This window comes from Musca domestica, unplaced genomic scaffold (genome assembly GCF_030504385.1).
Source record: "Musca domestica strain aabys unplaced genomic scaffold, Musca_domestica.polishedcontigs.V.1.1 2, whole genome shotgun sequence".
Lineage (NCBI taxonomy): Eukaryota > Metazoa > Arthropoda > Insecta > Diptera > Muscidae > Musca > Musca domestica.
The window spans coordinates 30981637-31002712 of NW_026712249.1; the positions used below are offsets into that span (position 1 = coordinate 30981637).

A 21076-nucleotide genomic window follows, 5' to 3' on the forward strand; every position below is an offset into this window, starting at 1 on the left:
TCTATTCTGACCATAACCCCAGCAACATTTTCAATTTCATGATTATGGGTTAAATTCGAAAGGTGCTTTAAGAAAATACCAAAAAATTGGTTTCAGTAGTATATCTAACAAATCTTTTAAATTCGGACTTGTATTGCCCATTTGGTGCACAATTATTTTTAATCGAATAAAAATATATATGGGAGCTATATCCAAATCGGAACCGAACTCCATAAAATTTCGCAGAGATATTTCTGAGCTGTATTTGATATATTTCCCTTAATATCGTTGTTACGGAGTGCATATTACGGCTGTGGGTAACAAATATAACAAATCGGATGAACAGTATATAAGGGAGCTATAGCTATATCTGAACCGATCTTCACCAAATTTGAACTACTAGCTTCTAGACTAAATTCGGTCGTAAGTGCCAAATTCCATCCCATTTAGACAAATATTAGACGTTTGGTGCACAATAAAAGGTAAATCGGACGAAGATATATATGGGAGATATATCCAAATCTGAACCGATCGCTATAAAATTTGCAAATGTACTTCTGGGGTGTATTTGATATATTTCCCCAAATATTGTTGTAACAGAGTGCATATTACGGCTGCGAAGGACAAAAATAACAAATCGGATGAACAATATATATGGGAGCTATAGCTATATCTGAACCGATTTCGATCAAATTTGGCATACTGATCGTATATGCAAAATTTCATACTATTCGGGCTGATCTTACACGTTTGGTGCACAATAAAAGGCAAGTTAGACGAAGATATATATGGGAGCTATATCTAAATTTTGACCGATTATCTCCAATTTCAATAGGGTTCGTCCTTGGGCCAAACAAATGATTTGTGCAAAATTTCATCTGGATAGGACAATAATTGCGAACTGTACTTTGTTTACAAAAATACATGGACAGACGGCTCAGAATGTGATTCTATGCAGATCATCAAAAGGAACTATGGGTCTATCTCGTTTCCTTTTCCTGTTACAAACAAATGCACAAAGTCATAATACCCTAACCACCTTGTGGTGTAGGGTATAAAACGGCAACAAAGTCAAACGTCATAATTTTATTTTTTTTTTTAATTTTATTGAATGAAAGCAAGAAATATCGGAAATATCATCAAATTTTCAAAATGAGTTTTGATTTGTTCGAAGTTGTCACCTTTGTCATGAATTATGGCCTTCAAACGGCCAATGAAACCGTCACCCGCTGCCCGAACGTTGCTCTGCAGTATTATGGCCCATTCCCGGCGAAGCGCTTGCTTGAGGTGACACTTTGGTATTTTTTAGTGCCACCTTGCTTTCCAAAATACTCCAGAAAAAATAGTCCAACGGATTGGTATCCGGAGATTTTGGTGGCCATTGTGCGCTGGAAATGAAGCGAGGAACCTCATTTTGTAACCATTCTTGGGTGGTGCGTGCTGAGTACGATGGTTCTGAGTCCTGTTGGAATGTCCAAGGTCTGAAGGCTTTAACCCTCCACCCTCCAGAATATTTACGGGATAATATTCAGCATTTATTGATGCCTGATGCCACGGTCGATTAATACGAACGGAGAGCGACCATCGGCTGTTATGGCGGTCCAAATCATCACCATGCCCGTCGCTTGAGTTATGGTGGCCAACCGAAGGTGCACATTTTCAGCTGACCTCTTTGACAAGTAAACACGATCATTTTGTTTGTTTACAAACTGCTCGATAACAAATGTTCACCACTTTGGGCCAAGCGAAGCAAATCTTTAGCTCTTTTGAGACCATATTCTTTCTGTTGCGGTGTAAGTCTTTGCCCTTTTTGGAATTTCAATGGCTTTACTCTGAGTTCATTTTTCTTTATTTGCCGAGTGGAATATTGCGATATGTTCAGCTCACGAACCATTTTTCGGCCACTGTGATGCGGGTTTCGATCAAGACGCTTCTTTACTTTTCGAACCATATCTGCCAAATATAAAGAAATAATACTATCACGCTTGAATTCCATCACGTATAACGTCTTTTCTGGAAAATTCTCAGCAAAATGCTTTTGAACGCTTGTCACTGGAATAATTTTAACAACTGTCGGACGAGTGACTTAGAAATGATATCAGTCTGAAGTTGGTTGCAGTTTTTTCATCTTACCCTATAACTGCGACCTCTAGATCAACAGAAAAATCAGGAAATTTTTCTGTTTTTGGTCGATTTTAACCCCTAATGTTGTGCAATCACCTCCAAAAACAATAAGCTTCTGTTCTGACCCCAACCCCACCCACATTTTCAATTTTGTGAGAATCGGCCATAATTGCGACCTGTAGAGTAATAACAAATTAACATGGACAGTCGGACGGACGGACATACATAGCTAGATCGATTTAGCTCGGCGAGATAGGAAAATCCATCTATACTCTTCTATGTGGGAAGCCAATATTTCGGGGTGTTACATAATTTTTGGCCCAATCGAACTTATAATACCCCCAACACAAAGTGTTGTAGTATTTTGTATTTTGATGTTTTATTTTCAGTACTGTAACTTTTGTTTTCTGGGAATTAAACCATTCCGTAGGTAATTCATAACAACCGAATCTTCAATTACTGTCTTGTAAATATATTTGGCGAAGAGTTCGCCGCTTTATTATCTAATGAGGGTTGAAGACAAAAACGTGCTATCATTTAAATTTAAAATACCAAACCACAATTTCTCTTGAACTTGACATTCACATGTCACGATCTCGAGGCGGATGTGGAATTTATAAAATAAGATTTAAATACGTCATTAGTATATTCCTCGATTTTTAATTCCCGTGAAACACATTATTTCATAAGTCGTTTAGTTTTCATCATGGCCATGTTTCAAACATTGCTGAGCCTCTCAAAAAATTCGAAAATCTTCTCAAATTGTATGCTGTCCAGGAGGGTATCTTTATAATTGATTCTACCAACCAAGCATTACCGATACTCTTTTGCCTCTAAATACCTACCTTGGGCGGAATAACTGTATGGATACTCCAATTATACTCTAACCCCGTGGCATAGAACTTCCCGTGAACAGACAAATGTCCACATTAGTTCCCATCGAGTATTTGCAAGGGTGAGGAGGTGTGTGTGTGTCTGTGTGTGCAAATGCTCTACAAATGTTTAACATCGTAATCCGGTATCACCACAAAACGATTGCACATATTCGACTACAGATGTGTAGTTTTCAATCCTATCCAAAGTTGCCTGTCGTGTTGGATGATACAACAGAGGTTGGCTGTGTTGTTGTTGTTGTTGTTTTCACAATACATTCAAGCGGAAATGAAGAATTGTGAATCTTAAAACGTCAGGCATATTGGCAACATTTCCGGTCAGTGAACATCATACAATCGTCATCGTTTGGGTTCCTATTGCAACATATCTGTTGGCTGCGCTGACTGACAGACTAACTCACAAGTTGGCTGGACCGACTGATAGCATAATGAATAATTCGGGAATTTTGGAAACTGGAAATTAATTCCGCAACCTGGTTGAGTAGCTAGAATAGTCAGTGAGCTGCAGCAACAGCCTATCTCTATGTTGCAAATGTGGAGGCTTTTTAATTCGAATTTCGGTGCATGAATTAAATCAGCGGATATATTGGCATACTGGGCTGGTTTCGTTGCTTATGTTTGTTCGTTAGTTTGCCATTGGTTTGGGTTTGTTTGAAAAATCCTGGTCGTAATGTCAGGACCATAATCACTAAACGATTTTGGGAACAACTAGATGCAAAGTGAATGCTTTTATTGCAATGAAAATTTCATTGCGAGCAATGGAGGTTTTAAGTGGAAGTATGACTTCGCGAATTCGTGAGGACGTTGAATGACTGTTTTAAAAATATTTTGATCTTATCTAATAAGCTTGGCTTTTGGTCAAAAAATCACATCTATAAAAAAGGAAAGTATTTGGCCGCCTAAAAGTATGCTTTGAATTTTGTACTTGATAAAGATGTATAGGTTTGTTCCTTCAGTTTTTTTTTATACCCTCCATCATACTATGGAGGGTATATTAACTTTGTCATTCCGTTTGTAACTCCTCGAAATACTCATGTCAGACCTAACAAAGTATATATATTCTTGATAAGCGTAAAATTCTAAGCGATAAGCGATTTAGCGATGTCCGTCTGTTTGTCTGTTGTAATCACGCTATCTTTCGAACGAATCGAGATATAAGGTTAAAATTTTGCACACATGTTTATTTTTACAGTAGGCAGGTTAAGTTCGTAAATGGGCCATGTAGGTCCATATAACGGTCCCCATATAACGGTACCTCCCGATATTCGGTATTTTGATGATTTTAGCGACATTATTCACCGAAATTGTTTCAAATTTGGTGTTTGAAGTTCGAAATGGATACTACAGCCTAAGGCAGAAAATTGTCTCTGCAGGTTCACGTTTTCGTATAGCCCCCATATAACGGTACCTCCCGATATTCGGTATTTTGGTGATTTTAGCGTCTTTATTCACCAATTTTTTTTTAAGTTACGCATTTAGAGTTCGTAATGGAATCTCCAGTCTGTGACAGAAAATTGTCTATGCAGGTCCAGGTCTTCGTATAGTCCCCATATACTAGTATCTCCCTATATTCGTTATTTTGACGAGTTTAGGTACAATACTCACCGAAATTGTTTGAAATGTCGTATTTGAAGTTCGTAATGGATGTTACAGCCTATGACAAAAAATTGTCTACGCAGGTTCAGTTCTTCGCACAGGTCCGATATTATGGTACCTCCCTATATTCTATATTTTGATAATTTTAGCTACATTATTTACCGTTTATTTCAAGTTCCGAATTTGAATTTGGTAATGACTTATGATAAATAATGCCTGTGTGGGTCCACGTCGTATAGCCACCAATGTAACGGCAATATTCGGTATTATACAAATTTTAATAACTTTTTTTCAGGATTTTATTTCCAAATTCGTTGCAAATGGTGGAGGGTATTCAAAGTTCGGCCCGGCCGAACTTACTGCTTTTTAACTTGTTTTTTTTTTTTTTTTTTTTTTTTTTTTTTTTTTTTTTAACGAGCTAAGTTAGATTAATAGGTTATTGTCTGAAATCGATATAGAGTTAATTGCTTATTTGAAATGTAGTATCTGTCTAAAAGCAAGTACTGACTACTACAACCTATGATGGAAAATTGTCTTGTAATGACACCTCCATTTATTGGGTCAAAAAATACGTCAAAAAATATCAATGCGATACGTATTACGTCAAAAAATATCAATGCAGGACCACGTCTTCGTATAGCCCCCATATTACGATTTTCCTTTGAGCGGTATTTTCCGGTGGAGTTTTTGGAAAATTTTCAAGTTCCTTCAAAATGATGGAGGGTATTAAAAGTTTGGTCTGGCATTGAAACCCCAATTTTGCAGAAATATACCGCATCTTAATAATGCCGGTTAAAATTTTCTAAAATTAGCCTCTTACAAATTTGAGTATTTTCCAACTCTAAAAGTATGATGTTCAAAAAATTCTACGTTTTTTAACCAAAAGAGACTCCTAACTAATAATTTTATCACAAATTCTGAAGTATCAACCCTAAATTATAAAGTTCCGTGGGTCTCATCTACCTTCATTACTCAAATATATACTATTTCATATTTTTTAGTACCTCTCGTTTCCTTAATGTATGAATATCCGAAAATTACGCTATTTTACAGCCAGTTCCACGATATCGAAAGAACACGTTCGCACAACTTTTACACGACAAACAGCTGATTTCCGTTCCACTAAAATCTATCAGAACGAAAATTTGCACGAAAATCAAAGCGAACGAAAACGTAAGCATTTCAGTGTAATTTTGCGTTCCACTATCTTTTTTCTTTCGTACGCATGCGAACACAAATGTCAACATCAGTCACTTGTGTGTTTGCTATCGTATAATAACAATTAAGGAAAATTGTTTTAACATTAACATTGCTTGATTGAAAATGGAAACAAAAATGTAAGTAAAAATAATAAATGCAATTTAATATGTGAACAACAAATATATATATTTTTTATTTTCTCAATTCCAGCACGAAAAAATCATCAACTACACAGCTGCGGGCACTAGTTGAGTAAATGGAGGAGAATCCTGTGTTCGCCAGAGGAATGCCAATTTTTGGAAGCAGCAGAAGAAGTTTTAAATCGGGGCGGATTTGGGTAGTTCTGCAACCGGGCACCCACTTCTCTTCCATCATATCCAAAAGAGCCCGAAAACTTCCTTCGACACACGAAAGTTGGCCACAAACCTAGAAAAAATTATTTTTTATTATTTCAAAAATGTAAAAATACAATCATACTTACTGGTTGTTAGGTACTTCAAATAAATTCGAAGCATCTCTTAAATTCCTCCGTGGCACATTTCGAACCTCCTCCATAAAAAATAGGGCTACGAAAATATTCTTTTTTTTATTTTCTAAGAGCACAAATAGTTTGAACACAATCACTAGAAATTTTATTTTGTTTGTTTATTTACAATTTGTTTGTTTACAACTGAAATGTCAGTTGAGACAGAGCCACTGCTGCTTTTTCGCGTTTAAATTAGACATTTGACGCTTTTTTTGCTTTATTTCGCGATTAATTTTTCCAAAAAAATGTTTAGCAACACTGAATCACGTAAGGCTATGCGAAAGAAAGAACGAAAGTTAGTGGAACGCATTCTTATACGAAAGTGAGTGAGTAGCCTTCGTTCGCACAAATTTTCTTTCGAGATCGTGGAACAGGCTGTTAATTTCTTACTTTTGCCATTCTCAACATTGCGCCATTTATATGACCTAAGCTTGACTTTCATATATGAATTTTAGCTTCCGTAGGTCGTTGTTATACAATTTCGATGTTTTAGTACTATGAGTAGCCATAAAGGACAAAGTTCTTACGATTTCACATCTAATATCTACTGATCTCTATGCTAATTCTAAATGTTGGGATAGATATTTTTACCTATCGCTTGGTCATATTGATCGACGAATATTATCTCGAATATATTCTAGAGGGTGTATTAAAGTCTTGGGCACGCAAACATTTTGCCCGCAGACCTTAGACATTCCAATAGGACTCAGCACAATCGCACTTAGCACGCGCCACCCAAGAATGGTTAAAAAATGAGGTTCCTCGCTTCATTTCCAGCGCACAATGGCCATCAAAATCTCCGGATACCAATCCTTTGGACTACTGTGTCTGGGGTATTTAGGAAAGCAAGGTTGACACTAAAGAATAGCAAAGTGTCGATCACCTCAAACAAGCGCTTCGCCGGGAATGGGCCAAAATACCGCAGAGCAACATTTGGGCAGAGTGTGACGGTTTTATTGGTCGTTTGAAGGCCACCATTTGTACCAAATGTGAACAATTCGAACAAATCTAAATTTATTCTAAAATTTGATGCTATTTCCGGCATTTTGCTTTCATTCAAAAAAAAAAAAATTTAAAAATATGGCGTTTGCCTTTGTTGCAGTTTTCTTATCTCACCCTGTATTTCTTGAAAAAAAATGCGGGTCGCATTTATTATTTATTATCCGATTTATAAAATTTTCGAAACTGTTTTTGTTTGACCCAAGGACGAACCCTATTGAAATTGGTTAACATTTAGATATAGCTCACATATAGAACTTCAACCGATTTCCTGTTAATTATGCACCAATTGCCCAATATCAGTCCAAATGACCTGAATTTTGGCACATCCAACCGAATTCAGTCTAGAAGTAAGTATGTCAAAATTGACAAATCGATTCAGATATAGCTATAGCTTCAATATATATGTTTCATTCGATTTGCTGTTTAAGTCCCTCACATTCGTAATATGCACTCCACAAGAATGATATTTGGTACCAGATACAGACCTGCAATACCCATTTTAAATTTTATGGAGATCGGTCCAGATTTGGATATAGCTCACATATAAATCTTCGACCGTACCAGATTGTTAGTATCAGTCCAACTGGAGTGAATTTTGGCTTTTCCGACCGAATTCAGTCTAGAAGGAAGAACTTTAAATTTGGTGAAAATCGGTACAGATATAGCTTTAGATCCCACATATATGTTTCAACTGATTTGGTTTTAAAGTCCCTCGCATGCGTAATATGCGCTTCACAACAATTATATTTAATACCGGCCATCAGATACTGCTCGAAAATACCTCTGTTCAGATTTTTATATACATTTAACATACATCTTCATCTGATTTTAAGGATTTTAAGATCTGAACCGATTTCGATTTTGGCAGAGATATTTCGAACTTTTTTTTAAATATTGGTTTTTGTTGTTGGGCATTGCAATATTTGTTTTGAAATTTGATCCAATATAATTTTGACATATCCAGGTCCAATAAAATGATATGCCTCCAAAATGGATGCAGGAAGAGGTGTTGAAACACCCACTGGATTTTTTTAAGTTATTAATAGCATTTTACGGGTAAGAAGATTATAAAATTTGACAAATCTTATCTGTAAAGGAACAGATCTGTTGTTTTTGAAATAGTTGCGCCTCAAAGCATACTCAACATTGTAGCCAAGAACTGTTATTAAGATAGCGCCATCTATTGAACAATTCTTACCAAGTTTTTATACCCTCCGTCATACTACGGAGGGTTTGTCATTCTTTTTGTAACACCACGAAATACTCATGTCAGACCCAACAAAGTGTATATATTCATGATCAGCCTATAATTTTAAGTCGATTTAGAACGAATTGAGATAGAAAGCTAAAATATTGTACACATGTGTACTTTGTCGGTAGGAACTTACGATATTAGTAAATATTTCGTGCCCGTCCACCTTTTTGTATAGCCCCCATATAATGGTACTCCCAATATTCGGTATTTTAGACTTGTAAATTTCGTATTCGACAATATTAATGGTTACTACAACCTATGATAAAAAAAATTCGTATCGGCCACATATAACGGTATCTCCTTTTATTCGGTATTTTCATTATATTGCCGAACTTACAGCTTTTTTACTTGTTTTAATTAAAATTAATTTTTGATATGTATACAAAAGCGAATATTTACCGATGGCATTCATCATCCACAAAACTATATTTTTTGCCGAGTTCATTGACTTTACAAAATTTTACAGAATTTAAGATTTTATGAAAAGAATTTATTATCTTTAAAGCAACACACACATACACCCATATGTATTCAAAGTGCAAAATAAAATAATGAACAAAAATTGCTTAAAATATGCATAGACACAGCAAAACATAACATTCTGCACTTATTTACTCCTCCCCCAAACCATTTTGCACAAATACACCATTTAATTATGATGTCCGGAGACACATTTCAAATGCAACTCATTGCCACAAAAAAAGCGCTTTTTAATGACACATCGTTCGGCATTTGCGCCCATACCTGTGCCATAACAATTCCATTACAAATACACCAAATGCCGCTAAATGTAACCACAACAAAATCATGAATACAGCTCCCAACTCGTTCATCGATAGAATATTCGTTTGACTTTCCTCGCCCTGATGGCCATGGCCAACGGCGGCTACCGGACGACCATAGTATTTATTCACCCAATGGTTGATAAAACCAAAGTACTGGGCATTAGCAATTTGGGCATTTAATTCGGTCACCAAATACGATTGCAAACGGACATACATGGCCAGCTGCTGGGTGTAGATACGCTCGTTGACCAAATGCAACTTCTGCCAGGTAGCCAAATTAGTTTTGCCAAAATAGCCATAATATTCATACTGGCTAAAGACGGCAGTTCGTTCGCTGGCCGTGGCCAGTTGCGGAAATGCCTGCAAAATGCTGACGTTCAACTCGCGTACATTCTTCATGTCGGGCAGAATGTTTAGCAGACTCTTGTGGTAGCCTCGCAGCAGCACAACATAGCCCTGCTTGAGGACATCGGCAATGGTCTGGGGCGGGTTGCGATGTTTGTTGTCGCGCAACATTTCATACATGCCCGATTGATAGGCACTGCGTATGACCAGGCTGCCGAGCAGCCAGCACATGAGCAAGAAACGGGCAAAATTATAACGTGGTAGTTGCGTGGATGAGACCGTTGCACCCAGGGCCAACACGAAGAGATGATATTGAGGCGTACGGTTATTTTCACCAATTATGAAATTGCGTTGCTTCCGCCATCGCCGACCGGACTCACATGTGAATATGAGCAGAGAGCTTAGAGCTAGAATTAATCCAATCAAATACCACAGGCCCAAATGAAATGGATAGGCAATCTTCTCATACATGCTGTAGATGTTGAAGACATTCGTTACCAGATACGTGTGGGAGAGATAGTAGTAGAGGGTTTGTGAGTAGGGAGAGCTTTCATTCAAATGGGGTCTGTAGTAGAAAGCACCGATGGCAAAGTCAGCCGATTTGGAAAAGATCTGAAAAAGACAAGCGGAGGGTATGTAAATTTAAGTTTTTAGGTTTTTAGTTATTTTTCAATCCAAACTGATAGGCTTTTTGTATGAATAATTTATAAAAATCCTCGAATAGGACATTTAAACCGTTACGTTACGAATGAAGTTTTATAGTTATCCGGATTACTTTAAAAAATCTGGTTTTCGGACAATATTTGTATTAATATTTCAAAACTATATTTTTTTGCTAATTCATCAGCGAAAAGTCCAAACTAAAATTTTAGATTAGTGCCAAGAGTTCGTAATTGGGATTCTTAGTACTAAAAATTCACAATTTGTTCAGTTTGACATTTTTAAATCTAAACTTCATACATCGTACTAAATATTCATATTATTCTAGTTATTCTTTTTTCGTACAGAATAATAGGAAAATGTCCACCTCGCAATTGACCCATATCCAATTTTTCTATCCAAAAAAATTTGAAAGTCTTCATGAGTGAACCCTAAAAACGAACAGGAATTTCAATATAAAATTTAATGTCAAAATATCAAATTTAATATCAAACAAGTAAGCAAAGGCTATAGTCGTGCGGGGCCGACCATGTGATACCATACAACACTACATTATGTTAGAAGCCCCCTTATGTCCAAGTCCATTTTGGAAGATTTTGCTTTTAAAATTATGTCACGGAACACTGCCCAGATATTACCCTCAGCATCTTGAACAGGGATATTTGATCAATATTTACGCACTTCGTCGTGCCGTTAGTTGTTGTGGTCCATTTTACACCTAAATATAATCCAATGGTCAACCAAAATGCCAGAATTCTTCCTGTGCTTAACTCTCTTCTCAGGCGTGTCGATTGGCTTCAATTGTGTGATCGGGAAATTTTTTGTTTTTGGTTTGGAACCCCTAAAAATTTGGGATCATCTCTAAAATCAAGAGGATCCTCTCCATCTCCAAATTTAGACTCATCTATATGATTTGGTTTATATTTGTGACCTTTATAACGGCTGCAAAATCAGGAACATTTTTAGTTGTTGGTCCAGTTCAACCCAAATATATTGCGGACATCTTTAAAAACAACAGGCCTAGCCCTTCTGAGCCTAACCCTACCCTTCTGAAAATTTTCGTGAGGATCGGACGATATTTGCAATACTTATATAATATCCCCAACCTGTGTTGTAAGGTTGAAAAAATCGCATGCGATAAAAAAAATTTGAAAATATAAAAAATGTCACAAAATACTACAAAATTTAAATTAACATCATTATTGGCATATTTTTCTGCGATTTTTTAGATTTTATACTTTTTTTGTCAAGAGGGCATTCTGAATTGACAAAATTTGTCAAAATCGGTCCAGCCATTCTTGAGATATAAGCATTCTAACTAACTTCCCCTTCCTTTATATATATACATTGTATATATTTCGCTATATATAACGGATATATTTACTATCGGCATCTACGTAACGGTCAGAATTGACCTGTCCGTCTATTTGTGATTAAAAATTAAAAATATTCGCGGTTTGAAGAAAAATTTCCTCAGCCCAAAGCTCTAGCTCCATGTTAACTTCCGAACTTTGATTGGTCTATAATTGCGACCTGTAGAGCAACTGCAAAATCAGGAGTTTTTTCAGTTTTTGGTACATTTCTACCCCTAAATATTATGCGATCTTCTCCAAAAGAAATAGGGTTTTATTCTGACCCTAGCCCCATTTCCATTCTAAATTTCGTGAAGATCGGGCCATAATTGCGACCAGTAGAGTGATTACAAATTAACATGGACAGACGGACAGACGGACGGACATACATAGCTAGATCGGCTCAGCTCGGCGTGATAGGAAGATCCATATATACTTTCCTATGTGGGAAACCAATATTTCGTGGTGTTACATAATTTTTGGCCCAATCAAACTTATAACACCCCCAACACATAGTGTTGTAGGGTATAAAAATTCACAATTTCTTCAGTTTGACAATATTTTTTGATTAAAAATTTATATATCGTAAATTTTCAGACTTTCCAGGTTTTATATATTAATTAAGGTTTTCCCTTTTTCGTAAGGAATATTAGGAAAATGTTTACCTTTTACACCAAAAACTCTCCAAAGTCATTCACTTGAAGTTTTCCATTTCACAATGGACCCACATCCAATTTTTCTGTCCAAAACTATTTCAAAGTCTCCAATATTAAAGTTTAAGAATTTGAGCTCTGAAATTTTCCCCATTACCATGTTTGGTACCATTTAGTACAATAATAGTACGCATATCCAAAATCAGCTTCTTCTCTCAACTACAGACACCAACAGTGACATCCATATCAAATTTCAGGGTTTCAGCTCCATTCCATTACTCAATACCAATTTTAGTACAGGGTTGCCCATATTCGACGGACCCATGACTCTTTGGGCCCATTCCAATCGACGAGGCTTGTCCGCAGGCAACATTCTTTGCGTCAATTGAATTTTGTACGGGAACAAATGCAAATCAATGCGAATAATCCGTTGTAAAGTGGACCGAGCCATGCCCAACTGCTGAGAACGGCGTTTTTGGGATGTTCTTGGGGACCTCTCAACACTGGCTCGTACGGCAGCGATATTCTCGGCCGATCGCCTTGGTCGACTTTTATATGGCCTCTTCGGATTAGAAAGAGCCTTGCCAGTCGAAAATTTTTCGTATAAACGCTTAATGGTGTTCTTAGAAGGCGCACTTCTCACATTTTTTAATATTTTAAAAGCACGTTGAGTTTTCACAATTGACTTCTTCTGTTGAATGTAAATTTCAACTATTTCAGAGCGCTCGCGTGGCGTGTATTTGTTCATGGTAAAAATCTGCTTGGACTGACGCTTCAACCGCGGTATGTCATTAAGCGATGTGACATCTCTGTCAAAAGTTTTGGCGTTGCCAGATGGGTCCGTCGAATATGGACAACCCTTTACTATTTAATACTTTTCGTACAATTATAGTAATCATTTCCCAAAACACCTCCATATCTCAATTGCATATACCAACAAAGACCTCAATATCAAATTTAGGCATTTCAGCTCTATCCCTTGACCAAATACCCAATTTACTACCACCTAGTACTTTTTGAAAAAAACCACGTCCATATCTTAAGCACTTATGCCCAAGGTGACTTCTATATGCAATTTCAGGATTTCAACTCTGTCCCTTCACCCGATAAAAAATTAAATACATTTCGTACAATTATTTGCAGAAACATCTTTATATCTCACTCTCAAAAACCAATAGAGACCTCAATATTAAACTTCGGAATACCATTTTGTACTTTTCGTACAATTATATTACATATTTTCAAAACCACCACCATATCTCAAAACCAGATACCAACAGAAACTTCAGTCCCAAATTTCGGGATCCCAGCCCTAACCTCAATATCAAATTTAATACCATTTAGTACTTTTCATATAAATATATATCTGAAAAACATATACCACCAATAAAATTAAATTTCTGAATTTTATCTCTTTCCCTTCATGCAATATCAAACATAGTATATTCAGTACTTTTCGTACAATAATAGTACACATTTCCGAAGCCACCTCCATATCTTCAGGTTGCAAATGAACACCGAACCTTATACCAAATTAGATTTCAAGCACTTTATATTCACCCAATACCAAATTGTACCAAATATAGTACTATTTAGTACTTTTCGTGCACTTATAGCACATATTTCCAAAATTATCCCTTTATTTTCATATTATCCCATATTTCCAAAAATAACCCCGAATTTTACCATATTTAGTACTTATAAGTATGAATTTCCAAAAATACCTTCATATCATCATTACACACTCCGACAGTAATTTTCTTTCCTAATTTCAAAATTCCAGTTCTATCGGTTCACCCAAACCCAATTTGTACCTAATTTAGTACGTTTTAGTACATAAAAGTACAAATTTACAAAACTGTCTCCATATCCTTGTACTACACTCCGATAGAAATCTTATCTATTGTTTCACACAAATCCAAAATGTGCAAAATTAAGTATCATTGAGTACACATAAGTACAAATTTCCAAAACTTCCTACACTTCACCAATCCTACACTCCAATAGTAATCTTACTTCCAAATTTAAGGATTCCAGCTCTATCGGTTTTCCCAAATCCAAATTGTACCAAATTTAATACTATTTATTACAAATAAGTACAAATCTTATTTCCAAATTTCAGGATTGCAACTCTATCGGTTCTCCCAAAATTTAAATTGTACAAAATTTAGCACCATTTAGTACACATAAGTAGGAATTTCCAACTTCCTATATACAGGGTTGCCCATATTCGACGGAACCATCTGGCAGCGCCATAACTTTTGACAGAGATATCACATCGCTTAATGACATACCGCGTTTGAAGCGTCAGTCCAAGCAGATTTTACCATGAACCAATACAAGCCACGCGAGCGCTCTGAAATTTACATCCAACAGAAGAAATCAATTGCGAAAAAAAATATGAGAAGTGCGCCTTCTAAGAACACCATTAAGCGGTTATACGAAAAATTTTCGACTAGTAAGGCTCTTTCTAATCCGAAGAGGCCATATAAAAGTCGACCAAGGCGATCGGCCGAGAATATCGCTGCCGTACGAGCCAGTGTTGAGAGGTCCCCAAGAGCATCCCAAAACGCCGTTCTCAGCAGTTGGGCATGGCTCGGTCCACTTTACAACGGATTATTCTCATTGATTTGCATTTGTTCCCGTACAAAATTCAATTGACGCAAAGAATGTTGCCTGCGGACAAGCTTCGTCGATTGGAATGGGCCCAAAGGTCCATTTAATATGGGCAACCCTGTACACCAATCTTACAAATGCAATATTAATCTTATTTCCAAATTTCAGCATACCAACTCTACCAAATCGAAATTTTACCAAATTTAGTACCTTTACGTGCACATGAGTACACATTTCGAAAACTACTTCCATATTCCAATCCTACATCCCGCTAGTAATGTCAATCTCAAATTTTGCGATTTCAGCTCCATCCGTTTCTCCAAATCAAATCGTACCAAATTTTTTACCATCTGATACTTTTCGTACGGTAACGACTCCCAAAACTACCCCCTTAGATCGACCCAACTCAATTTCAGATTTTAAGTTTTAGCTCACACATGATACGAAATGGTACCAACTGCAGCACATTTTAGTACTTGTCGTGCATTTTTACGGATTTTCAAAAACCCTTTGGTATATCCGTCATACACACCATCAGTGACCCTCAATTCAAATTAAAAAATTCGAGAGCTCTACTCGTTCGCCAGGTACAAAGGGTACTATATGTGTTAGTTTTTAGTACTTTTCGTACCCGTCTAGTACGAATTTCCAAAAACCCAACATTTTCTAACACCTTCGGACCGAGAGTGAACATTATCAAAATTTTCATGATTCTACCTTCGATATTATACTGTTAAAAAAAAAAAAAAAAATATTTGTTTTTCAATATCAACAACACTTACCTTTTCGAAAACCAATCCCCTTTCGTCAAACGACTCATTGATCTCCTCTTCGTTCATCAAATAAACTATGGTGGTGAAATTTAAATTACTTGCAGAATACTTGACCAGTTCACCTTCAAATCCTCTGTAAGAGTTGACACGTTTGGTAGTTCGATTTAGGCTCAAGCCCAAATATGGCATTTCTTCGTAGGTGGCACAGGTCACCGGACAACGATAGAAATTCTTTAATTTTTTGGGAAAATAGTTTTTGTTGCGCCATTCTTGTTTTACGGTATCATAACTGTTTATCGTAACTGGTGCGACACTGTAACACTCGGTTGGTGTGAATGGAAAATATGTAACCATAATTATGTTATCCTTCGATAGCGGTATTAATAATCCAACATTTAGCAGACTCATTGGAAAGATGATTTGAAAAACTTTCGATATGGTTGCGACATCCAGTGTAGTGATGGACGATATGTACATTATGGTGTAGGATAGGTTTAGAGAACCACTGTGCTTCACACGTTCGTAGAAGCTTCTGAGATGGGAAGAGAAAGAGAAATAGTGAGAAATAATTTTTAATTTTTTTTTTTTTTTTGGGGGGGGGGGTGGGGAGTAGTTCTTGAGGAAAAAGGTTTGATAATTCAGCAAATTATAAAAGTAAAGGTAAAAAAGAGGATCTTTAAATGTTTATACCGCAAAGTAGGGTTTAGGGATTAAAATCCCTCTAAATTCGTGTAAAGTGTCTATTGCAGATAAAAATACGAGTTCGAAAATTGTAACCCTCGAGCGAGTCAACAAGGGGGTCTTTTTAGAAATATGATTAAAAACTCCTTTTAAACGGGATCGTAGCAGGTCAAAATATTCCATAAAATTATTGGTCATAATATTTTACTATAGATCCTAGAAGACGTCAAAGGTCAATCTTACCTAAACGCTTGGACTTAATATACACGGTGAGATGAAAAAACTGCAACCAACTTCAGACTGCTGTCATCTCTAAGCCATTCGTCCGACAGCTGATAAAATTATTCCCGTAACAGCTTATAATGTTGTTTATATTCGTACAAAAGCATTTTGGTGAGACTTTTCCAAAAAAAAACTTATTCGTGATGGAATTCAAGCGTGATGGTGTGATTTCTTTATATTTGGCTGGAAAACCGCAAGTGGCTATCGTTAGAGCACTCCAGCACTTAAATGTGAATAAATATTTTGTGTTTCGTACCATCTCTCATTACCGTGATACTGGTAGGGTAGCCAAGGAAGTGGACGCAAAAAAACTGTAAGAGCACTCCAGCACTTAAATGTGAATAAATATTTTGTGTTTCGTACCATCTCTCATTACCGTGATACTGGTAGGGTAGCCAAGGAAGTGGACGCAAAAAAACTGTAACACCAGCAGAAATGGTTCAAAAAGTTAAGAAGTGACTTGATCGAAATCCGCGACGCAGTGGCCTAAAAATGACTCGTGAGCCGAACATATCGCATTCATTCGTCAAATATTGAAAAATGAGCTAGGGGTAAAGCCACTGAAATTCCAAAAAGTGCAAGAACTTACAACGTAACAGAAAGAAAATAGACTCAAAAGAGCTAAAGTGTTGCTTCGCTTGGCCGAAAGTGGTGAACTGCCGAATTAGGTTTTCTCCGATGAGAAAACGGAAGCATTTGTATCTTTTAAATTCGAAGTCGTATTGCCCATTTGGTGCAAAATTAATTTGAAATCAGATAAAGATATATATGGGAGCTTTACCCAATCCGAACCAATCTCGATAAAATTTGGCAAAGATATTTCTGAGCTGTATTTCATATATTTCCATGAATATTGTTGTTACAGAATGCATATTACTGCTGTGGGTAACAAATACAACAAATCGGATGAACAATATATATGGGAGCTATAGCTATATCTGAACCGATCTTCTCCGAATTTGGCATACTACCTTCTAGACTCAATTTGGTCGTATGTGCCAAATTCAATCACATTTGGGCAAATATTAGATGTTTGGTGCACAATAAAAGGTAAATCGGACGAAGTTATATATGGGAGCTATATCCAAATCTAAACCAATCTAGATAAAATGTAGCGAAGGTATTTCTGAGCTGCATTTGATATATTCCCCCAAATATTGTTGTTGCAGAATGCATATTACGGCTGCGGAGGACAAAAATAACAAATCGGATGAACAATATATATGGGAGCTATAGCTATATCTGAACCGATTTCGAAATTTGGCATACTTATTTTCAGGCCTTATTTGGTTGTAGGTGCAAAATTCCATACTATTCGAGCTGATATTACACGTTTAGTGGCTACTAAAAGGCAAATCGGACGAAGATATATATGGGAGCTATATCTAAATTTTTACCGATTATCTGCAATTTCAATAGGGTTCGTCCTTGGGCCAAAAAAATGTTGTTTGGAAAATTTCATCTCAATCGGATAATAAATGCGACCTGCATTTTGTTCACAAGAATACATGGACAGACGGACGGACGGACTGACGTGCATAATCAACTCAGGAAGTGATTCTATACAGAGCATCAAAAGGAACTATGGGTCTATCTCGTTTTCTTTTGCCTGTTACAAACAAATACACAAAGACACAATACCTTGACCACCTTGTGGTGTAGGGTATAATTAGGTAAGTCCTCCACATTTTAGTTCGATTTATATGTCTTTTATGGACATAGTACCGTTTATAGGAAACGCCACTTATTGGTATTCATTATCTCACATTACTTACACAATCGCATCAACATCACTGAACAGCAAAACTTCAATATTTATTGAATTGCGAAACTTTTTCTGATATTGAACGAAAACATTCACCGTTATATTATTTAAATTATGTACAATTCTCTCAATAAATCCATTGAAATGATGCTTTTGAGAATGCACAGACTGATTGTAGTTGGCGTAGATTAATAAACGATTGGAAATTTTACTATCTCTAATGATGGCCGTAACGGCGCGAACCAAATGTTCATATTCATATTTAGTTAACGTATCAACCACAAAAGGTGTACACAAAAGTACTATCCAAATATTCCACTTTGAGGACATAGCGATGATGTTGTACGACTCGTTAAAATGATACTATTTGAGGATTTGGAAATCTAAACAGTTTTCAGAAGCGTTACCGTAATAGACACTTCAATTTCCAATGAATGGCATTGATTAATTGTCCTCAGACACTTTTAATAAATGTCATCAAGTGCTAATACTTCTTAAATGATCTCGATTAATCGTGGTGTGTAATTTCACACCAATTAAGGTAAGAACTTCTGTATTGTGTAATTGCTGATGATTCCAATAAATACATGAAATATTTATAGGTGTGGTGTGGGGGAATTGCCTTTATAAATTAACCAGGCGTTACTTACCATAGGTGAAATAATCTCATTACTCAATAAATATAAATAAGTAAAAAAGTAAAAAGTTCGGCAGGGCCGAACTTTGAATACCCTCCACCACCATTTGGAACGAATTTGGCAATTCTCAAAAACAATAAAATCCCTTAAAAATTCTGTTAAAAATATTAAAAATACCGAATGTAGCTATTTCATTAGTGTCTATACGACGACATGAACCTGCATAGGTAACATTTGTCATAAGCCATTACAATATTCAAATGCGAAACTTGAAAAATCGGTGAATAATGTAGCTTTAGTCATCAACGTACCGAATATCAGGAGGTACCGTTATATGGCTGCTTTACGAAGAGGTGGACCTGCACAGACAATTTTCTGTCTAAGGCTGTAGTATCCATTACGAACTTTAAATACCAAATTTGAAACAATTCTGGTGAAAAATGTCCATAAAATCAATAAAATACCGAATATCGGGAGGTACCGTTATATGGGGGCTTTACGAAGAGGTGGACCTGCACAGACAATTTTCTGTCTTAGGCTGTAGTATCCATTATGAACTTCAAATACCAAATTTGAAACAATTCTTGTGAAAAAATGTCCATAAAATCATCAAAATACCGAATATCGGGAGGTACCGTTATACGGGGGCTTTACGAAAACGTGGACTTGCACAGACAATTTTCTGTCTTAGGCTGTAGTATCCATTATGAACTTCAAATACCAAATTTGAAACAATTCTGGTGAAAAAATGTCCATAAAATCATCAAAATACCGAATATCGGGAGGTACCGTTATATGGGGGCTTTACAAAGAGGTGGACCCGCACAGACAATTTTCTGTCTAAGGCTGTAGTATCCATTACGAACTTTAAATACCAAATTTGAAACAATTTTGGTGAAAAAATGTCCCTAAAATCATTAAAACACCGAATATCGGGAGGTACCGTTATATGAGGGCTTTAAGAAAACGTGGACTTGCACAGACAATTTTCTGTCTTAGGCTGTAGTATCCATTATGAACTTCAAATACCAAATTTGAAACAATTCCGTTGAATAATGTCGCTAAAAACATCAAAATACGGAATATCGGTAGGTACCATTACATGAGGGAGACGTGGACCGGTACAGACAATTTTCTGTCAAAGGCTGTAGTATCTATTACGAACTTCAAATACTAAATTTGGAACAATTCCGGTGAAGAATGTCGCTAAAAACATTAAAATACCGAATATCGGGAGGTACCGTTATATGGGGGCTTTACGAAAACGTGAACTTGCACAGACACTTTTCTGTCAAAGGCTGTAGTATCCCTTACGAACTTCAAATACTAAATTTAGAACAATTACGGTGAAGAATGTCGCTAAAAACATCAAAATACGGAATATCGGTAGGTATTACTAAATAGTACTATATTTGGTACAATTTGATATTGGGTGAACAGATGCCAACAATGCATGAAATCTGAAATTTGTAATTAGGGTCGCTGCCAATATGAAGTCTGAACATATGGAGGTGGTTTTGCAGATGTTTACTACAAAAGTATGAAAAGTACTGAATTGTAGTTTTTTTGGTATTGTATGCAGAGATAGAGATAAAATTCTGTAATTTCATATTTAGATTATTTATGGTATCTGTGTTTGAGATTTGAAAATGCATCCAATATTTTTACTAAGTGGTACTAATTTTGTCATTGAGCTGGAATTCCGAAATTTGATATTGACGTCCCTGTTCATATCTGGAATTGAAATGTGGAGAAGGTTTTGGAAATGTGTACCATCATTGTACGAAAAGTACCAAATAGTACTAAATTTGGTATTAAGAATAGTACAAAATTGTATTTTTGATATTGGCTGAAGACACCAAATTTAATATTGAGGTCTCTAGAATTGAGGTTGGTTAAAAAAGAGTAGGCCTGAAATTCTGATATTTGATATATATGTCACTGTTGGTGT

The 21076-nt window shown here is 36.2% G+C and overlaps 1 protein-coding gene and 2 long non-coding RNA genes across 3 annotated transcripts; 1 reads left to right on the forward strand and 2 right to left on the reverse strand.

Moving 5' to 3' along the window:
- Nucleotides 1-5645: 5645 nt before the first annotated feature.
- LOC131802106 (uncharacterized) lies at nt 5646-6325 on the forward strand. Its single transcript, XR_009342041.1, has 2 exons — nt 5646-5929; nt 6003-6325. It is a non-coding gene; the product is annotated as an uncharacterized LOC131802106 (long non-coding RNA).
- On the reverse strand, nt 5935-6705 carry LOC131802105 (uncharacterized). The gene is made up of 2 exons (XR_009342040.1): nt 6274-6705; nt 5935-6218 (listed from the first exon to the last, which is right to left on the reverse strand). It is a non-coding gene; the product is annotated as an uncharacterized LOC131802105 (long non-coding RNA).
- Nucleotides 6706-9043: 2338 nt separating this feature from the next.
- On the reverse strand, nt 9044-10588 carry LOC105261480 (uncharacterized). Its single transcript, XM_059121511.1, has 2 exons — nt 10481-10588; nt 9044-10317 (listed from the first exon to the last, which is right to left on the reverse strand). The coding sequence occupies exon 2, from the start codon at nt 10174-10176 to the stop codon at nt 9286-9288; it is 891 nt and encodes a 296-aa protein (XP_058977494.1). The 5' UTR covers nt 10177-10317; nt 10481-10588; the 3' UTR covers nt 9044-9285.
- Nucleotides 10589-21076: the final 10488 nt, after the last annotated feature.